The sequence below is a fragment of the Arachis hypogaea genome, chromosome 19 (genome assembly GCF_003086295.3).
Source record: "Arachis hypogaea cultivar Tifrunner chromosome 19, arahy.Tifrunner.gnm2.J5K5, whole genome shotgun sequence".
Lineage (NCBI taxonomy): Eukaryota > Viridiplantae > Streptophyta > Magnoliopsida > Fabales > Fabaceae > Arachis > Arachis hypogaea.
In genome coordinates this window covers 143,596,494-143,619,977 of record NC_092054.1, presented here as the reverse complement: position 1 = coordinate 143,619,977, position 23,484 = coordinate 143,596,494, and the positions used below count along the sequence as shown (strand labels likewise).

General features: G+C 32.0%; 2 protein-coding genes and 3 long non-coding RNA genes across 5 annotated transcripts; 2 read left to right on the top strand and 3 right to left on the bottom strand.

Annotated features, from left to right (window-relative positions):
• The first annotated feature begins 1,155 nt into the window (after positions 1–1,155).
• LOC112775695 (peptidyl-prolyl cis-trans isomerase) lies at positions 1,156–2,160 on the top strand. Its single transcript, XM_025819515.3, has one exon. It carries the CDS (start codon positions 1,370–1,372, stop codon positions 1,886–1,888), a length of 519 nt encoding a protein of 172 aa, XP_025675300.1. The 5' UTR covers positions 1,156–1,369; the 3' UTR covers positions 1,889–2,160.
• Positions 2,161–5,933: 3,773 nt separating this feature from the next.
• LOC112779504 (uncharacterized) lies at positions 5,934–7,343 on the bottom strand. Its single transcript, XR_003190727.3, has 2 exons — positions 7,028–7,343; positions 5,934–6,459 (listed from the first exon to the last, which is right to left on the bottom strand). It is a non-coding gene; the product is annotated as an uncharacterized lncRNA (long non-coding RNA).
• Positions 7,344–16,129: 8,786 nt separating this feature from the next.
• Positions 16,130–16,947, bottom strand: LOC112776467 (uncharacterized). Its single transcript, XR_003189969.3, has 2 exons — positions 16,728–16,947; positions 16,130–16,421 (listed from the first exon to the last, which is right to left on the bottom strand). It is a non-coding gene; the product is annotated as an uncharacterized lncRNA (long non-coding RNA).
• Positions 16,731–23,148, top strand: LOC140181801 (uncharacterized). Its single transcript, XR_011877230.1, has 2 exons — positions 16,731–16,969; positions 22,617–23,148. It is a non-coding gene; the product is annotated as an uncharacterized lncRNA (long non-coding RNA).
• Positions 18,254–22,710, bottom strand: LOC112776466 (ABC transporter G family member 21). Its single transcript, XM_025820632.3, has 5 exons — positions 22,453–22,710; positions 21,352–22,159; positions 19,718–19,885; positions 19,358–19,536; positions 18,254–19,082 (listed from the first exon to the last, which is right to left on the bottom strand). Exons 1-5 carry the CDS (start codon positions 22,708–22,710, stop codon positions 18,432–18,434), a joined length of 2,064 nt encoding a protein of 687 aa, XP_025676417.1. The 3' UTR covers positions 18,254–18,431.
• Positions 23,149–23,484: the final 336 nt, after the last annotated feature.

Below are 23,484 nucleotides of genomic sequence, written 5' to 3'. Positions count from 1 at the left end.
ATAGAATGGGTGGTGTTCATTTTTTAACTCATAGCCCATTGTACATATTGTACAAATATTTCATGGATTCCCTAACGGGGTTCTTTATTCATAATAGAAATTACTTAAAATATGTAAAATATTTTAATTTTTGAAACAAAATAAAATTATTCTAAAAAAAATACTCTCTAGGTGTTTAACATTTTGAAATAATTTTTTTGTTACAAAATATACTTATATTTTGTGACAAACAAATAACTTGTTATAAACAATGCTGAATTTTGTGACAAATTAATTTTTTCTTACAAAATAATTGAAATTTTTGAAATAAAAAGATATTTTGTTACAAAATATTTCAAATTTTTGTAACTATTTTATTCTTTGTTACAAAACATTATAATATTTTGTAACAAAATAACAGTTCGTTACAAAAACTAATATAATTTGTAATAAAAAAAATTATGTTGTTACAAAATATTAATATGTTTTGTAACAACTTTTAATGTTGTTACAAAATATTATTCTTTTATAACAATCACCAATTATTATTACAAAAAATCATTTTTTCGTAATAATTTTAAATTTGATACAAAATTTTTGTTACAAATGTTTCATTTTCTTGTAGTAATAACAAGAGAGAGGACACGTAGAGCGCGATAATTTTGAGTTTATTGGACTCAAAAGTATGGTGATGCATTTTTTTTAAATAAAAAAATTTTTATTCTATGTTATCTTTTCTAAGAAATTTACCAAATAATTTGGACTTTGCTTAGAGGGACAAGTGATCTCACGCCACTTTATTTTATTTTTTTTTATGAAAGATATGAGATTCGAACTGTAACTTTTTAATTGAGTATGGAAAAATTATGCTATTTAAACTATTACTCATTGGCCACTTGAAATTACATAGTTACAGTAATTACATAATTACAGTAATTACCTGTAATTCATTAATGCATTAATTAGCTAGGTGCATGCATGCCAGAAACGTGTGCACTGTGCACTGTATACTCCATCTTGTCATATTACTTTATCAAGAAGAATTCATTTTTTATTCTTGACACTCTCACATTAAGCGGTGTCGTTTGTTTTTTTTGGGTTAAGATGGATTAAGGAAGCTTCCAGATACACCACCCAATATGACCAGGTTTGTCAAGAAGGCCCCAAAATAAACATAAGTGGAAAAGTATATCCTTCTCCGTTGAATTGGATCCACATTCACTAACTCAGGTCGGTGAACAACTTAACCATAGTTACCTACTACATATGCCACGTGCCCTAATCGAACGGTCACAGCCTACTATATATACCTCTCGTTCCCAATTTTAAACCCTAACTAGTGTAAATCCAATTAGTACCTTGTGATCATCTTCTAGTGCTTTCTGTGAAAATGGCAAATCCTAGGGTGTTCTTTGACATGACCATCGGAGGCCAGCCAGCTGGCCGCATCATCATGGAGCTCTTCGCCGACACAACGCCGAGGACCGCCGAGAACTTCCGTGCACTATGTACCGGTGAGAAGGGAGTTGGCCGCAGCGGGAAGCCCCTCCACTACAAGGGCTCCTCCTTCCACCGTGTCATCCCCAACTTCATGTGCCAGGGTGGTGACTTCACCGCAGGAAACGGCACCGGCGGCGAATCAATTTATGGCAGCAAGTTCGCTGACGAGAATTTCATCAAGAAGCACACCGGACCGGGTATCCTGTCGATGGCGAATGCGGGTCAGAACACTAACGGATCTCAGTTCTTCATTTGCACCGCGAAGACAGAGTGGTTGGATGGGAAGCATGTTGTGTTCGGGCAGGTTGTCGAGGGCCTGGATGTCGTGAGGGAGATCGAGAAGGTTGGGTCCAGCTCTGGCAGGACGTCGAAGCCAGTGGTCGTCGCTGACTGCGGTCAACTGTCTTAGACGGTGTTGACCAAAGCGTTTAGTGGTGGCTCTGATACCTTAATGTACACCTGCTCGTGTTGTTGCCTTTTATGGAGTTATCGTTGTTTGTTTTTCGTCTAGTTTTAGTAACAGTGTTAAGTTGAATAGTAGAAATATTATGAGATGAGCTACTATAGAAGAATAAAATTGTGGGCAGGTGGTAATGACAACTAAGACATATTTACATATATATGCATGGTGTATCTATAATTTTTAGTTATGCACTTTGTGTGGGGTTTTTTCTTTTCTGATATTTGGGTGTTTGCTTTGTCTTTTGGTTTATGATTTTGCATACTGAGATACTATAGTTTGTTCATTCTGCATTTTGCATTTTGGTTAGATTTTTTTGCTATTTTTTGCTAACACGTTTTTTTTGAAAGAGAGAAGCTCAATACAACAAGTGGAGCAAATCAACATAAAGAACCAGTGAATATCATAAAGCAATCTAGGTAACTCCTAACAACACTCATGCTAACACTGCTATTGGAATTCTTTGTCCAATCTAACAACTGCTTAGCTATCTCTATATTTCTTTAGAGCTATATATATATATATATAATTTGCAGTTGATCTCATTGAAGGAGAAGAGTGATAATAACATCGCATAAAAAATTCAAAAGTTGTAGAAAAAGAATTGGAACCTAAGCTTGGAAGACAATCTCATGGAAAAATAAATTTTCTAAGATTAAAAGTCCAAAATTTTAAGATGCAATGCAAAGCTCACAATGAGTTGGGGCAATGGAGCATATAGGAAGAGCTTGCAAGTTCAAGGTGTGGTTATTGGACAAAGAGATGCTAATAGCATGAGCGAGCAAGTATAGGGTGAGAATTGCATTGTGAATATAGGTGTTGTTTCACGTAGTGTATATGAACCAAACTAAGCAATCTTTGTGAAGCATTCCGTACTCTTCAGATTAGTTGGGTCAATAAATAAAGTAAACTTTCTAAAAAAGAACTTACTCTAAATCTTACCTTCTAAACCTCCAAGATCCTAGACTCTAATAAGATGCACTTAAAAAAAATGGCAGATTATTATCCACTTTTCAGGGCGCATGCTAATTTTTTATAGGGTGATGATATTGTTATTTTTATTTTTCATGATAGTATTTTACATATGATTATTTTTATTGTATATTTACATAAATTTATTAAAAAATAACTGATATTAAAATAGAATGATAATTTCTAAGTTATTTTTCTATATTACATATAAACAATGAAATTTACTATCCATCATTAGGGATACATGGTTAAAACGGTAGTCAAATTGGTTTTTCAAATTTTCACTCAATCAAATTAGTTTTAAAAGTTTCCAAGATCAATTGTATTCGTTTTCTTCAATTTTCCACTCAAACTTCCGTTATTTTCACACGGGTATATTGAACTCTATAAAATTGAAATTAATTTTAAAATTTTACAAGATCAATTGAATTTGATCTCTTTAATTTTTCTTTTAAATTTCTTTATTTTCATTAGGAGTGTATTATTGAATTTATGTGGTTTTAAATCCTACAAAATTGAGTTCAACTTTTCGAAAAAAATATATAAAACTCTTACACTTAAATAAAATGAAAATTTAAATAAAAGAAAAAAAATAAATATAAAAAGAGGAAAAATAGGTTGTGAGTGATTTGATTGTGAAAAAATGGGAATAAGAGTAGTGATTTGATTGTAAATTATAAAAATGTTTAGTAGAAGTTTAATATTAATACAATCTAAAAGAAATTTCTTAGGAGTAAGTAAAAATAACAAAATTTAAATAAACGATTCTGTAGAGATAAATTTAATTTATCAAAAATTTAATAGATTGATTTAATCAACGCATTAAATTTGAGGGGATTATTTTAATAATTACATACCTATCAGTGCAAATTTTCAATTTATCACATTACATAATACATATGCCATGTGGAAAATTTTTAATTATGTACCGTTTTATCTTGATTTCTCCTGGTTAGATTTACCTCAAATTGTTTATTTTGAAAAAAGTTATTATTTTAACAATCTCCTTATGGAGAGAAATGTTCTGTGTCTTCAAAATTTTAAGCAGGTTCATGTTTGATACTTGGGATTGGATTTCAATAATTTAAGAATAATTTAGTTCAAGACATTACAATAAAAATTATTTTTAGTAACAAATTTTTAACGATAATAATAAAATAATTACTATTGTTTTTTTTTTTTTATTAAAGATAGGAGACTCGAACCCGCAACCTTTTAATTGAGTATGGGGAGACTATGTCATTTGAGCTATAACTTATTGGCAAAATTTAGAAAAATAGGAGACTCGAACCTACAACCTCTTAATTGATAATGGGGAGTTTATGCGCAACCTCTTAATTGATAATGGGGAGTCTATGCGATTTGAGCTATTACTCATTGGCAAAAATTTAAAAAGATATGTGACTCGAACCTGCGACCTCTTAATTGAGTATGAGAACATAAATAATATATTATCGATGACAAATATGTTAATTGGGTTAATAACTTAAGTGAATTTGATGAAGTATTTTAGTGTGCAGGCCCAATTTGCTTTTGTTGTAAGTTTTGTAACCCAAATCATGAAAATCCAAAGCAGCTGAATGGAGATAAAAATAAACCAAGTCTAATGCCAATCAAGATTCAGTGAAGCAACCCTAAAGCTTTGTTCTCTTTGGATGTTGGTTGGAAGTAGAGAGTAAGTTTCAGTTTGTGTTCAAACACTAGAAAAAAAAAGGAAAAAGAAAGTTAATAAAAAAAATAATGTCTAATCAAGGTAATCAAAAGCATGTTAAAAAGATCAGAGGTTAAAAGTAATTTATTTTTATTTGTATGCAAGTTAATTGCTTCACATCTTCTTTTCCTCTTTGTACCACTATTTTAAAAAAAATGAAAAAAATGGTGGCTGAATATTTCTACTGTGAATCAATGGTTGAAAGTGTTTTTTTGAGCCAAAACACAAATTTAAGGATTTAATTTTAGGATTATCACTGAACAAGAAAAGTTTCTGCGGCTCCTCCCTCTTCGGTAAAACCAAATTAGATTTCAAATTTCTAATTTTGGGTTGATTGAAGAAAGACAAGAGAATAGTTCTGCAAGCCCAAAGATTGCTAAGTTAACTTGGTGAAAAAAATCCTAGTCGTGGCTCAAAAAAGGTATATAAAGGAAATTGATTCTCATTATTAAAGTAAGGAGAGAGAATCAGAATCTGAATTTCATACCGGGAGAGAGTTTAATGTTTTGGACAGTGTTTCTATTTCAAGAGAAACATTTCGCCAAAATAGAGAGCTTTATCAGAGAGAGCTAAATCCAGTTCAACTTATAGGCTTATAGCATAAATGCTGTGAATCATCATCTCCTTCTTATTTTACTGTATATTTTTTTTTTGTATTATTTCTGAGATAAAAAGCAAGAAAGAGAGACATTGAGAAAAAGTTATAGAGTGAAAAGGCTAAGAAAAACACTTAAAAAGAAAAATCAAGAGTAATTTTAAATTTTTTTTGTTGTATTTTCTGTTTTGTGTTATGTACCTGAGAAGTATCTCTTGCTAAGTTGAATAAGCACTTGAGTCTAGATAGTTATATAGTCAATTGAAGTTTATATTAAAGCTTGTGTAGCTATATAGGATTTAGTTGAGTTCTAGAGAATTGGTGTATGTAATACTTGAATTGATAGTAAAAATTTCAACAATATTGTAGTGGAGACTCGATATAAATTACAGGTAACTGAATCAGGATACATGGCTGTGTTATCTTCATTCTCTCTGCTTTAATTCTATTTTCTGCAATTTATGAGACAAAACGAAATTGTCTCCTGCTTAATTACTTACACAGACCAAACAGAAATTAAGTCTACAGATTTATTTTGAGACAAGTTTAAAAAAATTAAAAAAAATCATAAATCCAACTCCCTATTTTTTAGACCATTAAAAATTTTTAACTATTTTTTTATTTAATTTATATTTTTGTGGCTATTATATATTTACCATTATTAACATAAGTTATAGTCGCAATTATTATTATCACTAAATTATTACTTCTTTTACTTTTATTGTTAATTTTTTTTAAATTAATAATTATTGTCAGTAAAAGTATTCCTAAATTAAATTATTGAAAGAGAAAAAAAAAAAAAAACTGTTCCTTTGTTGAGATTTGGATCTTCAGAAAATACATTTCTCTCCGTCACTGTAATGGAACTCATTTTCCTCCATTATCGACCACCGCCTCCATAGGCCTTGCCACCGCCGTCCATCCTACACTCATTCAAACCGCATCTCTATTCCTGTTTCGTTTATCCTCCACCTCAGATCTGCGTTGTTGTCTCGGATCCACCGTCGCCAAGGTCTTCTAGTTCCAGATCCACCGGTGCTGCATCATCCTCAGATCTACTCTTCCGATTGAAATTGCTGCCAACTTGTAACTGTAGACTGGGGATTCAAAACTTGAGGAACCAGGAGGTCGAAAGCGGTGGAGATCATCATCACAATCACAATTGTTCGTCGTTTCTGCAATAGAGTGCTAGCCATCGTCATCCACTTCTTCTCGGTGCTTGACTTGATTATCATAGCTTCTCTGCATAGTAACACTTATTGATAAATACACTTCGTTTGACTTGATTTGAAATTCTGCATAAATGAAAGTCAAATAGCTAGGATTTTGGAAGAGACATAATTGATCATTAAATTTGTTATGAAGTTAGGTTATAATTACGAATTCTTAACTCCATAGGATCATAGCAATGTTCGTAACTCTTCAATTGGGAGAATACAATCACCATATTTGATAACAACAAGTTCTTGCTGTCCTCAAAAGCTAAGATTTAGAAGCATACCTTTAAAAATCAAATAATTCCTTCTCGATTTCTCACAAATGAAGATTAATACGCAAGTACTAAATCTCTTAATATTTTTTTCCATTAGTGTTAGTTGAAATTGACTGATTAGTGTCTTGAGAATCAGGACAAGGCATTGAGGACACCTATTTCTGATGTGGTTGTTCCTAATAATTCTCTGCTTAGATTGGTTAATCCTGCAACGAGGTAAACAAGCAGCCTACTATCCCTACTAATACTTTCTAGATTTGATCATATATGATAATAAATAAAAAAATTAAACTATACTTGTTGGGTTGGTATGCTTACCATGTGTTTGTTGAATTGCTTAGTCTAATCCACTCAGTTAATCTGGTTCAGGTAAGTTTGTCCAGTGTTTCTAACGACAAGAATTTTGTTGACTTGTGTTGAGCTGGATTAATAGTGAATTGAACTGATGATTGTGCTAGTATTAGTATAGCAAGTTTATAGGTTGCTTTGGTGAGAATTCTTTGTAAGTGTGCAATGGGATAAGATTCTAATGTTTGTGAGTGCTTGTGTGGCTGATCTTACTGATAAAATATGCTCTGTTACATCATACATGGATAGTGTTTGTGTGTGTGTTTTTTTATGAATCATGTTTATTGTTTAGGGACTAATTTTATGTCAATACACTAATAATGATAAAAACTAAACTCATAGTTTATGAGATTTAAAGTTATTTATTATAGAAAATAATTGGTAAATAAAAAAAATTAGCCAAAAATTGTCTAAATTTACTATTTTTTATTAAGGTTTAATTACTATGCAGGTCCTTATAGTTTCACCGAATTTTTAATTAAATCTCTATACTTTTTTTCTTTTCAACTGGGTCTCTAGACGTTAATTTTTTTATCAAACTTTTTTTTCAATTAGACACTCACCTATAAGAGAGTATAAATTCCTTTTTAAAAATTTAATTGACACAATTAATTTTCTTTTATAATGGTCTCTTTTTGTTTAAGTGCACCAAAAATTAATCTTAAATTTCATGTAAATCAAATGATTCCTCTATACTCTTGATTATTACATCCGCAATTATACGATCTCTTTTTTAAATTAACTTTACAACTCCTTATATCATTAATTCTAAAAATATTCTAAATTATCATAACCCATTTTATTAAAAAATTCAAATATCTTAAATTTGATCCGTCTCAATTTATTTATTTCTTAAAAATAAAAAATATAAAAAATTATTGATTTATGACCTACAACAACAACAAAGCCTTATCCTACTAAGTGGGGTCGGCTACATGAATCAAACGACGCTATTGTGCTCTGTCATGTATCATGTCTACAGAGAGACTGTTTACATGTAGATTTCATTTGACCACCTCATAGAGAGTTGTGTTAGGTCTTCGACAACCAACATAAAAATATAGTCGAACCTTCATCATTTATGACCGACAAAATAAAATAATAAATAATAAATAATAAACCAATCTCAATCCGTTGATTATAAATAAAGTGCACTGTTGTAATTTTGAGATAAATAAATCATTACATTTTTCCTTTTATAACATCTCACATTTGAAAAATTTTTATTCATAAAAAACATATCAAACTATTTAATTCTATCTATCACTTTTCTAAGACTAAAGCAAGCTGAATTTGTCTGGGAGACTAAAAATGATTCCTTCTTAGCTGTACACAACAAGAAAATAAAGTTCAAAGTACAAGCACCATTAGTAAAGCTCCAATACTATTGTGTGCCTTCTTTTAGTTGCACACACCAAACTTACCTTCAGCATATATGAACACACGCACACACATGCATGTAGCTATTATTGGCTAGCTAATGGCTAGTGCTTTGAGCTGGTTTGCTACCCTTTCAATAATTTGTTATGCATTCACAACCAAGCATCAAAAGGCTTCATTTAGTTATTAATAGTATAACTATAAAATGCCTACCTGCACATAATAACTCAAACATATACTACTATATAGTCGTTTCATTAGTAGCTAGCTAGTTTCCAAATTAAAAGATTCTCCAAAGAAGAGATATCGTTTTTTCTTGGATTCTTTGGGGCTGACTTTGAAGATGGATGATATAATGCACCTTGAAGATTCACTACTATATATCTTGCTTTTTTCTTGGCCTGCCCAAAAAGTTGGGTGCCAAAGGATTTGTCGACCTTCTAGGATACTCTACCATATTATTACTCAAATTATAAATCAAAATACATCTTAAGCAAATTAATTAATAAAAAATAAGTTAATATATATTTAGATTGGTCTCTAAAATTATATTTATATTTTAATTTAATTTTTAAAATTTTGATTTATTCTATTTGATCATTTAATTTAATATCCGTAATTCATATTGGTCCTTAATCTTATTTTCATAGAAAACGTTAATAAAATACTGTGATGGATTGACGGCGTACTAATTAACGGTTATTTAATATGATAATTAAAACTTTTTAATTTATTTTTTTTCGTAAAATCTTTTAAATTTTGATTCTAATTTCATTTAAAGGTTTTAAAAGAATCTTAAAAAAGATTAAAGAGTAACGTGATTCACAAATATTAAATTAGACACTAAACTATAAAAATTAAAATGTAAAAATATTTTCTAGACGAATATGAATATTAACTCAAAATATATTCTTTGTTTATTTATATTTGTTGTTTTCCTTTAAGCAAGCAATGAAGCAATTCTCTGAACATATATTAATAAGTACTACGGAGCATTATTTTACAGTGAAAAAGTATTCAATCGTATGCTAGGTTTATATATCGCATTGAGAGGAGAGGAAAACTCGAATCCCAAGCTGTTAAACACAGTTGATGATTGTGATGAATTTAGTGGTTGAGAATTGGTGGGAGTGGAATAAGTGATGACATGGAAAATCTCTAAAATCTTAGCTTTTAGCATCAGATGCTCAGTAAATTTCACTGATGACGAGTCTTTGATCAAAGCATAATTTGAAGAAGAAAGAAAAAGAGTTTAAAAAAAATTAAAACGCAGAACTAGGAGAAAATTGAGAAGAAGTGAAGATGTAGCGATATTATGACGTTGTTGGGATTAGAAAAAGCGGAAGGGTGGTCGCCAAAGGCTAGGGAAGTTTTCGAAGGCTGGTGGGCAATGGCGGCACGATGATGATGGGGGCAATGGTAGTTTAACGGCGCAAGAAAAAAGGAGAAGAGGGGAAGAAGGAGAAGAAGGGAGGTGTCGGCGGTGGGTTGACGGTGACGGAGAGGAAACTATGACGGTGGTGGTCTCGGCAGTAGTGGTGAAAAACGATGATGAGTGAGAGAGTGGGTGAATATGAAATGAGGGAGAAGATGATTCGTGATTTGAGTTTACGTTCTGTTACTGTCAGAAAAATCCGATGGTAAACCGTCGCAGGTCACCAAAAAATAGCGTTTAACTAATTGGGTTACCATCGGAAACTAAAGTCCGCTGGTAGTTACTTAACCTATGAATTCGACATCATTATCGATGGTAAATCTGTCACTACTCTGTGATGCTAAATCTGACAGTACTCAGCGTTTTTTTGTAGTGTCCATCCGAAGTAGATAACACTTTATTTTACAAAAAGTATATTATATAGATTACAATTGTTATCATTATTTTGTTATTTTTTATTTGATGACGGCTTTGATAAGATTTTATGTTTTTGTGAATTAGGTATCAGTTACATGATGATAAGGACATATGTCTTATTAGGGTCCCGTTGGACAAATATCCATCTGTTTGAATTATTTATTTTTCTAGTTGACTTGGGTGGAAGAACTTCTGAAGATACCGTTGATGATACCCCTTTAAGTGGGGCGGTCAGGAGAAATATTAAAAGGACGATGGTTGACCTAAATATGCTACCTGAATGTAGTCAAGAGGGGTCAAATGTCGAAGATTCTAATGATGGTATGATGCAAGTTGATGTTAAAAGTCATAAGGGTTCTGCTATTAGAGACCCAACAATGGATCCCTATCAAGTTAACCCTGATGCCAGTGAAAATGCTGAGGCTGAACCAACCAAAATTTCAAAAGAGAAGGAGGAAAAGATAAACTACAACAATGACACACGAATTGCACTGACACAGCCTACTATTTTCCGACCATATGATCAGTCGGATCACTTTTTCTCATTGAATTTCGAGGCAATGACTTCGATTGTCTATTTAGTCAAGGAGGCCCTGAGAGTGATCCCACCAATGAGTTTGAGATTGGACAACAGTATGAAAACAAGGAGGGAGTTATTATGGCAGTTAAGACGTATAACATTAGGAGGGGTGTGGCGTATAAGATACAAGAGAGCGACCAGTTGAAGTATGATGTAAAGTGTTTTCAGTTTGGGATTGGTTGTCAATGGAACATACGCATAGCTTATTGCTGAAAGAAAGAAAAATGAGAGGTGAGGAGATACAGTGGTCCTCATACTTGCATGCAAACATCAATGGGTCAAGACCATGGAAGATTGGATTTGAAGGTGAGTGCTCAACATATATTCACAATGGTCAAAGCAAATCCAATCATCAGCATAAGGGTTCTGCAAGGAGGTGTGCAGAGTCACTTTTGTTCAAAGGTGTCGTACAGAAAGATTTGACTTGTAAAGCAGAGTATCATTGCTAGGATATATGGAGATTGAGAGGAATAATACAACAATATTTCTCATTGGTTATTCGCAATGCAGATGTGCTTACCTGGTAAGATTCATTACAACACCTTTACTTATAAGTGCTTAATTAAGTAACCACTTATATGTTATAACAACTGATGGTTTTTTATTAGGTACTTGGGTGCAACTTGTAACACAGCCTTGGCTTGCATCAGTCGATAGTGTCATGTTTCATCGAATGTTCTAGATGTTTACTCCTTGTGTTTAGACTTTCAAGCATTGCAAACTACTTATTTCCATTTATGATACCCACTTGTATGATAAATACGGAAGCACTTTGCTCATGACTATTGCTCAAGATGGCAATTCAAACATATTGCCTATTGCATTTACTGTAGTCGAAGGTGAGACAAATGAGACTTGGTCATTTTTTCTTTCTTATTTGAGATTGCATGTGACATCCCATCCATGTCTGGTGATGATTTCAAACAGGCACAAGTCGATTGATGTGGCGTTGAACGCCGATGGAAGTGGATGGAAACCACCGCGTGCCTTCTAGGCCTTTTATGCAAGACATATTGTTGCCAACTTCATGACACACTTCAAGAAAAAAGAACTTGAAGAAGATGCTTGTTAACGCAGCATATTAAAAGTCGCATAGGGAGTTTGCTCATTATTTGGATCGTCTAAGAGGCGAGAATGTCGCAATCACAAGCTGGTTTGAAGAAATACCATGTTCATAGTGGGCGCAGTATGCAGATGAGGGCTATCGTTTTGGGCACATGACAACAGACATCTCTGAGTGCATCAACACTTTGATGAAGGCTACTCGAAATTGTCCATCACCGCTCTTGTCAAGTCGACCTATTTCAATTTGGGTGAACTTTTTGTGAGGAAGGATTCCGAGACTCAGGCATAACTTAAAGTGGGTGTTAAATTTTCACAGATGTTGATGAATGTAATCGAGTTCAACTCGAAGCATGTGAATACATGAATGTTTATTAGTTTGATCGGTTCAGGTCCAATTTCATGGTTGAAGAGTTAGCGGCCGTGTCCGGGTTCAAATAGCAGAATTACCAAGTACTTCCTGATAAGGGTAAGTGTGAATGTGGATACTTTCATGATCTTTTTATTTCATGCCATCATGTGCTAACAGCATGGTCGCATGCACGACTTGATTGAGAGCAATTTGTCCATCCCATGTATCGCATGGAGACCGTGTTTACATATCAGAATTCAGACCGAGCGGTAAAGTCACGCCAACACAGCTAACCCATGACAGCGTCCCACATCAATCAAGGCAGCTAATAGAGGCAGCGACCTCATTTGCATCTGAGCGTTAAAGGCATCTGGAAACAGAATGCCCCCAATAATCTGCATGATGTATCCTCTAGTGTAACGCAGTAGGCGCTCTTCTGTCGTGCTCCTCGCAAACACTATTCTAAAACCAAGTAAGATTGACTGTCTACTTGTTTTGTGACTATCTATCATAGGCATGGAACAACACATATCAGCTCCTAACAGAGGTCCTTAATAGATCGTCCATTATAGAACTGCTCCCACCCACCGTTGCAACTGCTGACTAGATCTCCATCAATGTTGAATCCCAACTGATACGCCACATCATGCAGGATGAAAGTCATCTCCCCACATGGCAAGTGAAATTTATGTGACTCAGGTCACCATCTCTCGATCAAAGCAGAAACCAATGCTCAGTCATAATCCCATTCCAGCATATATGCCATATTCTCAAATCCTACTCGTCCAAGGTGTGACCTAATCTACTCGGGTGGCCGCTGTAGTAAGTTTTTTTTGTACGTAAGACTCGAGGCACCTACAAAAAAATTAATCAGTCAAACCAAACGGAGTCCACCAATAATAAGACAAATTTCAAACATTTGAAATAGATAAGTTATAAATTATACTACTCAGCCTAGTCTGCCAGAAATATGGTTGATCGAATCTTGTCTATAAAAAGTATCTTCGTATCCTAACATGTTTTACGCCATGAAACTATAATAGGATAGAATAAATTAAAATACAATAATTTTAAATTAGCTCACTTTTTATCAAGCATATTTAAATTTAATCTAACTACCTAAACTATAAAATGTAATTTAACTCTAAACCATAATCAGTTCAATTGAAACAGTATTCTAAATAAAAATAATTTAAAATTAACTAACTTATTCTCAAACACATCGCCAATAAATATAAAAAATCTAAATGCTTAGACCCTAAACTATAATTTTACTCCAAAACTATAATTAGTTCAAATGAAATAATAATCAAAATCAATTTTTTCATTAACCAACATAAACTAACTAAAATATCTAAACTAACACATGGTACTCATATCATCTCATATCATCTGATTATCAAACTAAATAATTATCAAATTAACTAAAATTAAAAACTAACAACAAAACTTAATCTAACTAAATAAACATGTTAAAATCATAAAATAATACAACAATAAATTAAATTAAAAAAGAATAGAAGAACAGAATTATTTGAAATTCTCAAAAACACCGAAAATGAAGAGTCTAACAAGAGAAAAGATTATGAGGGTGTGGAAGGATAAAAAAGTGAAAGGTGAAAAGTAAAAATGGGAGAGAACCACGGATTTTTATATTTGGGCGAACCTCCTTGAAGTTTACCGAGGAGAGTAGCGGTCTTTATATAATACATGAAATTTGCCGAGGAAAATGATAAACTTCCCCCCGGACGCAAAAGAAAAAAAAAAAAAGATTTCGAGAATTAAAGTTTGAATAAATTTTTTTGGAAATAATTTTTTTTTATTTTATATCAAAAAAATTCTTTAATTTACTAGTGTCTAGGTGTATATGTATTAGATAGGACAATTGTAACATGATAGAAACTCAGAAAATATCTTTAAATAAAGATATTTGATCTTGTTTGTTGAATAAATTGTCATGTAGTATTGCATTTTTGACACGTGGCATAAATTAAAAGTATTATCTTTATTAAAAAGTGTTATTATATTTTTAAAATTATTAATTTGATTTTGATACCAATTTTTTTATTTGTTTAAAACTTAAATTTTATTAAAAAAATTATTAAAGGATTATTTTATTTTTATTATTTTTTATAAATTTTATAATATTATTTTTTGCTTCCATTTCATTATGTTATCATTTTGATTTTTTTTTTCATTTTATGAATTTAGTAATTTTTTACGAGTTGAATTTTTATTTATAATTTTTATAATTCTTTTAATAATTTTTTTCTATGTTTGAAAATTTATATTTAATTTTAATCTACCAATTCTTATTGCTAATTATTTTTTTAGTCTAATAATTTTTATTTATTTTTAAATTCTTTGAATAAAATGCATTGTAAAATTCAAATTTTGAAAAAATTTATTTTATATTGATTTAAGAAATTCAGCGTGGTTTGAATTAATATTAGTTCATTAATATAAGAGAAAATTTCACTTTCATCTTTTGAGAGATGCTAAAATAACACTATCATTTTTTCTATTTGTAAAATATACATTCTTCTCTCTTAAAACTTTTAAAAAACATCATCTTTAATCTATTTTAAATTTTTTGTGTTAACTAATATTAACTTTATTCATTTTTCAAGAAAAAATAAATTATTTTTTACAAAAATATCCTTTAACAAAAATTTTATTTTTTTGTTATTAAATTTTGTTTACCAAAATATCTTTTAATGAATTATTTTTTTTATTGATTAAATTATATTTTTATCAAAATATTTTTAAAAAATTTAATAATTAAATTATTTTTTTTAAAATACCCTTCAATAATTTTTTAATTATTAAATTGCCATTTTACCAAAATTTTTGTTAACAATTATTTTTATATTTTACTATTAATTTTTTGATATCAATATATATTATTTGAACATTAAATAAAAAAATTTACCGACGGTAAATATATTGATATAAAAAAATTAATAATAAATATAAAAATAATTGTTAACGAAAATTTTAGTAAAATAAAAATTTAATAATTAAAAAAATTATTGAAGGGCTTTGATGCTTACCTTATTATTATGAAAAGGGGAATGATTTAACTTCGAAGTCGTAGAACGCAGGGCTGTAAGCTCAAGCTCACCTTTCATTAGCTGGGTCAAGAACAGGATCAGAGGGATCAAAAACTGCTGCTAATTTATATAGAGCCATCGAACCGACCCAACCAGCAACCAGCTACTTTGGTACATAAAGAAGTTTTATACAAAAGTGAATAACACCTTACATTTCTTCTCTTAGAAAAAATAATTTTATTATTAATTTTTTTAAAAATATTTTAGTAAAAATATAATTTAATCAATAAAAATAATTTATTAAAAAATATTTTGGTAAGCAAAATTTAATGACAAAAAAATAAAATTTTTGTTAAAGGGTATTTTTATAAAAAATAATTTTTTTAAAAAAAAATGGATAAACTTAATATTAGTTAATACAACAAAAATTAAAATAGATTAAAAAGAAGGTTTTTTTAAAATTATAAAAAATATATATATATATATTTTATAAATAGAAAAGAGGGAGTGTCATTTTAACATCTTTTAAGAAAGGAAAGTAAAATTTTTTCTTAATATAATTATTTCTTCTCTTAGATCTTTAATTTATTCATAATTTATGTTTTCAAAGTATATTTTTTAACTGTGGCTAAATAAATAATTAAAAAAAAAGTGGTTCCCTTATAACATACCTTATCCATTTCGTTATTACGCATAAAGGAGGCAACTCTTCTTCTCGAAATATAATTGAATTACAGGTTCATATGAAAGATATGTAAGGTAACAATATTCAGATTCACATCTCTAGTCAACGTAAATAAAATAAGTATCTTTTATTTATTAGGCCACACCTGCAGGAACATAAACATACATGGATATAAAGCAAACTGAACGTTGGTGTCATAGTATACATAGAACTACATACAGATAAACTTCATGGAAGAGCACCATATATCATAGTATCCCTATGACCTTATTAATGGACTCTTCACATAATAACAACCAAGTATTTTGCTACTATTATATTCTTTATATAAACTCATCATATACATTTCTCTCAGTCATTTTCACTTGTTTTGTCCTCCTTTATTTCCTGCTTGTTGCCCCTGAAATACACCATCAAAAAATTATATATTATTTTATTTCTGTTGGTACAATTTGAAATATGGTCTATATATATATAACAAGTGTTAGAAAGATAAGAAAGAAAAGTAAAAAAAAAATTGTGTATTGAAGTTGTGCACAATAATATAATATACACGGATATTTATAGATATAAAAAAAATTAAAATAATAAAAACGTAATATTCTATAATAAATATTCAGATATAATAAATAATTTTATTAAATCTTAATATATTCAACAAAGAGATAAGAAGAATGGTATTTGTATTACTCTTATCTATGTGTACCTTGGAATTATTCTTCTTATTTTGAGACTTTTCGTTAATTTTCTTTGGAGGTGGCTTAATGGAGACCGGAGCTTTGGGAGCGGTGGCACTGGCTTTGGCTACATGCTCTACTTTCTTGACATGCCCCGATGATGGTTTCTCGATTTTGATTGATGATGGTTGTGCTTGTGCCATTTTCACACTATAAGAAAAGAGTTTCTCACCTTAGTTCGATCACTGCTATGTATTTTCTACTATACCAGGTACATCCATTTATAGCTGATGAGATTAATTAGAGCATATTTTTACACCAATTTGTTACTACTGTAGTAGAGAATAAAATTGAAGCGTCATATTACGGATAAGTTCATTATTGTTGTATGTACGCAGCATCTGATGCTTAGCTAGCTTCACCTAAGGCATATTTCGAAGATATTATATTATTATTATTATAATTATTGTTATTATTATTGCAAATTGGATCATTATTCATATTCTACCATGTGGTAGGGATTGAACTGCTGAGACATGCACATGCATTAATCTCAATCCCTTCTTCTTGTTTCATTAATTAGGCCTTTCTTTTTCTTTGGTTGGTAACAACTAAAACAATCTTTTGGTAAAGGCAAGGACAGAGATATCTCATCATGCATATATGCATGTCATTATCCAAGAACCAAAAGAAAAATACATAAGAAATATATAATTGATGTGCATTTAACTTTAATTGTTTGATGTAAAACCCTTTTTTCTGAGTATCTAATAGATGTTTGAAGTTTGGTAGGTGAGATGACCTTCAGTTGACTTGTGATTAGCATGGCCTAAAATTTTATGAATTATAAACCTCTTAAAATGTATTAGCCCCCCAATTTGTTGGCCAGCTTTTTATTGTTTTTATATGACACTTTAAAAGCAAAAAGACTTATAGTTTAGTAGTTAAAGAAATGGTAAGAACTATGACTTGAAGGGACCATGTTTAAGTCTCCAGAACAACCATTTAAAATAATTCAAGTTTAAAAACAACAAAATTCTCGAGTATCGAGATTTTAAATTGATGTAACAGCTCGTTTTACATAAACACTGAAGTAATACTGTAACTACAATTTTTCCATGTAGAAAATTACTTCAGCGTGTATGCTAGATTTCATCAAACTGGTCCCATATATTCTTGACAAGGAGAATGCTCTGTATTAAATTCAGTGAGAACAGCATAGGAATATAATAATACAGATATTTACAAATTACAACTAATATAACTGATATTTCCATGCCAAACATAACATCTTTGGATGAATCCATTTTAGTGCAGAAATAACAAAAAAGAATGGAAGTTTTATTTTATTTTTTTAAAATCTTGTCCTGGTTTGACAAATAGACAAGACAAAACACAAATGCTGACAGAATTATATGCATTTACTTAATACAACTAAGTTTCCAAATTCCAACAATAATCACATGCATAGGAAGATCCAAAACCACCTTTTTTATGCCAGCAAAATAGACCATTGTCCTCTTACTAGATGATGAAAAAAAACTTTGGACACAAGTTTCTCTACCAATTCTGATTGCTTCATTTCATGTCAAATAATTAAGAATCACAAAAAGGCATTAAAATATTCTGCTTACAATTTGAATGAATTCCCACCAGTTTTACATAAGGTGGGAAATTCAAACAAAAACCAAACTCTAAATCTGTTCATAACAATTCAAAGTCCTTATTGTTAGTCAGTGAGGCTGCCCCATCCTCAAAGCTAAATATGCGACAACTCTGTATCCAATTAACATCAGAGTCAATGTTGCAACATCTTCCCACAAATTTTCAATCCCCAAACACTTTATAGCAGGAAAGTCTCTTACTCTACAAAGCAAGCCATGTCCACAATCATACACATCATTTTCTGGATACTGAACTCCTACAAGGAGCTTATAGCAGTAGTGACTGAAGGAGACATACTTCAACCATTCTATGAAGGGCGGCATATGTTGAATGTAGTAGCCACCAGCCAAGAGAAACACCAGCATGGTCACTGAGGCTAGAGTCGTGGCTTGCTTCACATCCATGAGGATTGCACCGAGTGCTAGGCCTATTCCTTGGGATACAAGGACATTGAAAAGCATGATCAAGAGGGTTAGCACAAATGTCACTACTGAAGGCTTTAGTCCTCCCATCCAGTAGCTGATGCTTACAAAGATTGTAGGGAGGACAAGCTCCATTGGCAAGTCTCCAAGCATTCGTGCCACGTAGTATGAGGACAGATGGTACATTCCTGATGATCTTTCTTTCACAAGCATTGGCCTCTCCAGAGGAAATGCAAAGATAGCATTGAAGAGAGGGAAGAATCCCCAGAAAATTGAGAAGAAGAAAAGGAGTCCAACCTGTCAAAGAATGCAACATTGTTATAAGTACTAAGAAAATTTATTTTTTACAAGTCTTAAAATTTGTCTACATCAAATAACATTTTAGTTGGTAATTCTTGCAATCAGTTTATAAGTTTAAAAAACTTTTAACATCTGAGAGGAAAAAAATGTAACTGCATGAATCTGCAATTTCATTACTCTCAACTTTGAGATGTTCAAACAGCACAACTGATCTCCATCCTTGAGTTGTCACATAAAAAGGAGAAAAAACAGAACATGGTTTTATATAATACCTGATCTTGTATGTGTGAGTGATCACAATGCCACCAAAGAAGCCCTGAGAGAATGGACACAGACAAAACTTGGAAGATTCGAAGGCCAGAAAAGGATTCATGCCTTCTCTCTTGTAAACCCCTCTTAAGTAACACCTTCAATTGCTCCCACCAGGTTGTGTTCCATTGATTATCAGAACCTACCCAAGAATGATTGATGATAAAATTTAGCCATGGTGTTTATACATTAGTATAACCCCGTCAAATAATAAGTGCTGGACCGACAAAACTGTTACATATTTGTCGATCTATCACTTATTATTGGACGAAGGGAGTAATAAAGGAAAAAGAATTCAAAGAGAGCATGAAATTTTGACTTACTTCTTGGTGTTCCTGATGATATTACTGAGTCAATATTATTTCGTTGAATCTCTTCTTTAAGAGCAGGATACAAGTTCTTCTTGTAGGATGAAATTAGGGACTGTTTGATTGATGCTTGATCCTCATGATGTTCAACATTATCGTCATGTTTGACATCAGCAACTATGCCTGCAAGCAGAGTGTAAAAGATTAATGGATGGACACTATTGATTTTTGTGGCATATGATCAAAAGTAATAGAAATTAATAGTACAATGCTTCAAGATGTTTCCACCATCATAGAATTTGTGCTTCAAATATGCTCTGCATTTAATTCTAAGAAATTGAATTCAATTTCTCATCATAATTTAAAAATCAAAAGAACTTTTTTTAGTAGTCCTATAATGGCTAGTAGTGCCACACTGGGTAGGGACTTAATTGTTCATGTGGCTTGATGGCTATGTTTTGAGAAGGAAAATTCCTCTCCCAATAAAAAAGATTCTGCTTTCAAAATAAGAATAAGTACCCCTAGCACAGCACAAAAGAAGAGAGCAAAAAGTAATGTCACTGAATAAAAAATAGAAAGAATAAAAATATGCACCTTTAATTTGATTGAAGAGGAAAAAAAGAAAAAGAAAAAGAAATTCTTCTATACAATTTTCTTATGCCAAAGAACTTATAGTTGGATTTGGAGACAAGCTAATCTCTGGGAAAATCAAAGGTAATTAATAAATACAAAGCAGCTAATAAGCTAATTAATTTCTTTTTTAAACAAACATGGACACACATACACACAGATATCTATCTTTCACAAAACTTTATCTAGCCATCATGAGATTTGGACCATTTCAAACTCCTTTTACAGCATAAAGTTTTTCTTGTGTTGATCTCTATCTACCAACAGAAGAAAAAGCTCACATGTCGTGAAAAATTGACCCCATTTCGGTATTATGTCTAATCAAATTACTGCTCCTAATGACCCATTATTCGTTATTAGCTATTGCTATCTATGTTTCAAACAAGTTTCGCTAGCTAGCTTCAGAGAAGACCTTAACTCCTATCTCACCACCATTATTTAAAATCTTTGAAAATGAACCTTCACCTGATAGTTAATGACCACAAGTCACAAGTGTCAATCACTATCTCTTTCAATATTATCTAACTTAAAATTGCCAGATCCATATACTTATTACTTTTATATAGAAACCATATCTAAGCAAATAAAATAAGAGAAATACTAACAACCATCAAAATTTATATTTTTTGTCATTACTTAATTATCAATTTAATTTTTTTTATTGTAGTTTTTTTAATTTAGTAATTTAATGATATATTTTATTTTATATTTTTAAATATATTTAATAACTAATTAATAGTTAAAAGTAATAAATTTTAATAACTTTTTAATATTTTTTATAAAATAAATCCTTAATTAATATAATGCATGAGAGTGCATGTATAAGTCGAAACAGGTCAAATCTAATTTGAGAAACTGGCATCCCACCACAAAATCCCACAAAAAAAATCCAAGATGTTATATGTATATCATGGTCGTAATCATCATCATCGCTATACTTGAATTAATTGAATAATTAATGAATATAGACCCAATAATCAAGCTAACTAAGGTCAAAATCAAATAATCACTATACTCACCATTTGCAAGGTCAAGAAGGAAATCAGCAGGGTTGACGAAGTTGAAAGCTGGCGCATACCCGATGCATTCAAGATACTCCATGACCCGACCCGATTGACCGGAATAAATCGGCTGCCCGTCGCTAAGCACCACCACCTTATCAAACATCCTGTAAAGCCGGCTCGACGGCTGGTGAATCGTCGTCACCACCGTCCGGCCGCCGCGGGCGAGCCCTCGCACCACCGACATGATCAGCTGAGCCGTCGTGGAGTCCAGCCCCGACGTAGGCTCGTCGAGAAACAACAAACTAGGGTTTATCAGCATCTCAAGACCTATACTCACTCTTTTCCTCTCTCCTCCGGAGATTCCCCGGATAATCGACACTCCGCCGCCGACGGGACTGTTCCGGCACCGCGTGAGGCCGAGTTCCGCGATAATCGCGTCTGCATGCTGAAGCTTCTCTTCCTTGGTGAGCGTCTTCGGGAGCCTCAGCATGGCGGCGTAATTTAGGGTTTCTTGGACGGTCAGGTGAGGGTAGAGTACGTCGTCTTGGGAGACGAAGCCTATCTTGCGCTTCACGGCGGCGGTGTCGTGGCGGCCGTTGTAAGTTATGGAGCCGGAAACTTTTCCGTCGAGGCGACCGGCGAGCGCGGTCAAGAGAGTTGTCTTGCCGCTCCCGGACGGCCCCAGCATTGCCGTTAGCTCCCCGGGACGAGCGACGCCGGTGACGCTGCTGAGTATTTTCCTTCTGTGCTTTGGCTCTTGATGCAAGAAGCAGCCATTCTTCTTTTTCCTTGGGAAGCTTATGCTGTATGATACGTCCTCAAACTATGTTGCACACACAAGAACACAAAAATCTTAGTAGCGTGATGAACACAATTTCTTGTATCATTGATTCACTCGAAGATATAAAAATAGGATAATGATGATCGTAGTCGTAGTTTTGATTAATTTTATATAGAAACGATTCTTTTCTTTTTCAAAAGTTGGTTTCATAAACTTTTTAGTAGTGTGAGATGTTATTATTATGTGAGTAAATAAAATAAACTAGTCCAAGTGGTACAGATGTATATATAATATAAATGTGAGAAAATGAGAGAGGGAGATTAATTGATGAGTACTTTTAGGGTAATAGGACGCAAAGATTGTTGAAGAATAGAAAATCTTGTTGCTGTTGCTGCTGCTGCTGTTGTTGTTGGTTGACGGTGTTCATCATGAATGGCATCATTGTTATTATTATTATTATTATCCGAACTTGGTATAACTTTGTTATTATTGGTGACAGGACAACCCTCCACCGGTTCAGCATCACCGGTTCGGTTCGCAATCGCAGGACTAATGTTGGGTGCAATATTGCTTTCTTGCTCTGGGGGCATCATTGATCAGCAAGCTAAGTATAAATATATATATATTATTACAATGAAGTAGTTAAGATCGGATAAAGAATAAGGATGAGAGAGTATTGGAAAAGAAGAAGAATAGAAGTAGAAGAAGAAGAAGAAGAAGAGTCACATGAAAGAAAAGAGTAGTAGGGGTGTGTTTGTGTAAAGTGAGAGAAGGCACGAGAAGCACACAACGATGTGTTTGGAAATGGTAACAATATATAGTCTTAGGAATGGTGCTACTGTTTCTTTAATCTTGCATTGCTGTCACTACTATTAGGTGTTGAATCATATGATGTTATTTGTTGGGCTATACTATGCTATGCTTGCTATATTATTATGCTATAACAATTCAAAAAGAAAAGAAAAAAAAAAAGATAAAGTGTTGGTGTGAGTAAGTATAATAAAGGAATAATACTCAATAGTGTTTCTTTCTTTTGGGTGTTTAATATCATTTGTGCTTTGGCCAATGTTTTCTTCTTTCCCTTTCATACGGAAATGTATTTGCATTTTTATGTGTTTTTGTTCATGGATATAACGGTATTGCATTGCACCTTGCCACGTGGAACTAGAGCATTTGTTTGATTCCTCATTTTTTTCCCTTTGTAATTTTTGGGGGGAAAAAGTAGTAGAGATTTTTAAAGTTATGTAAGAATTGAATTTAATTTTTTTTTAAAATAATAATAATTAGAACGTGAGGGCCCCATTATAAGATTTCATGATATCCACTTGTCCTCAAAGTATGAGATTGCATAATGCTTTTTGATATCG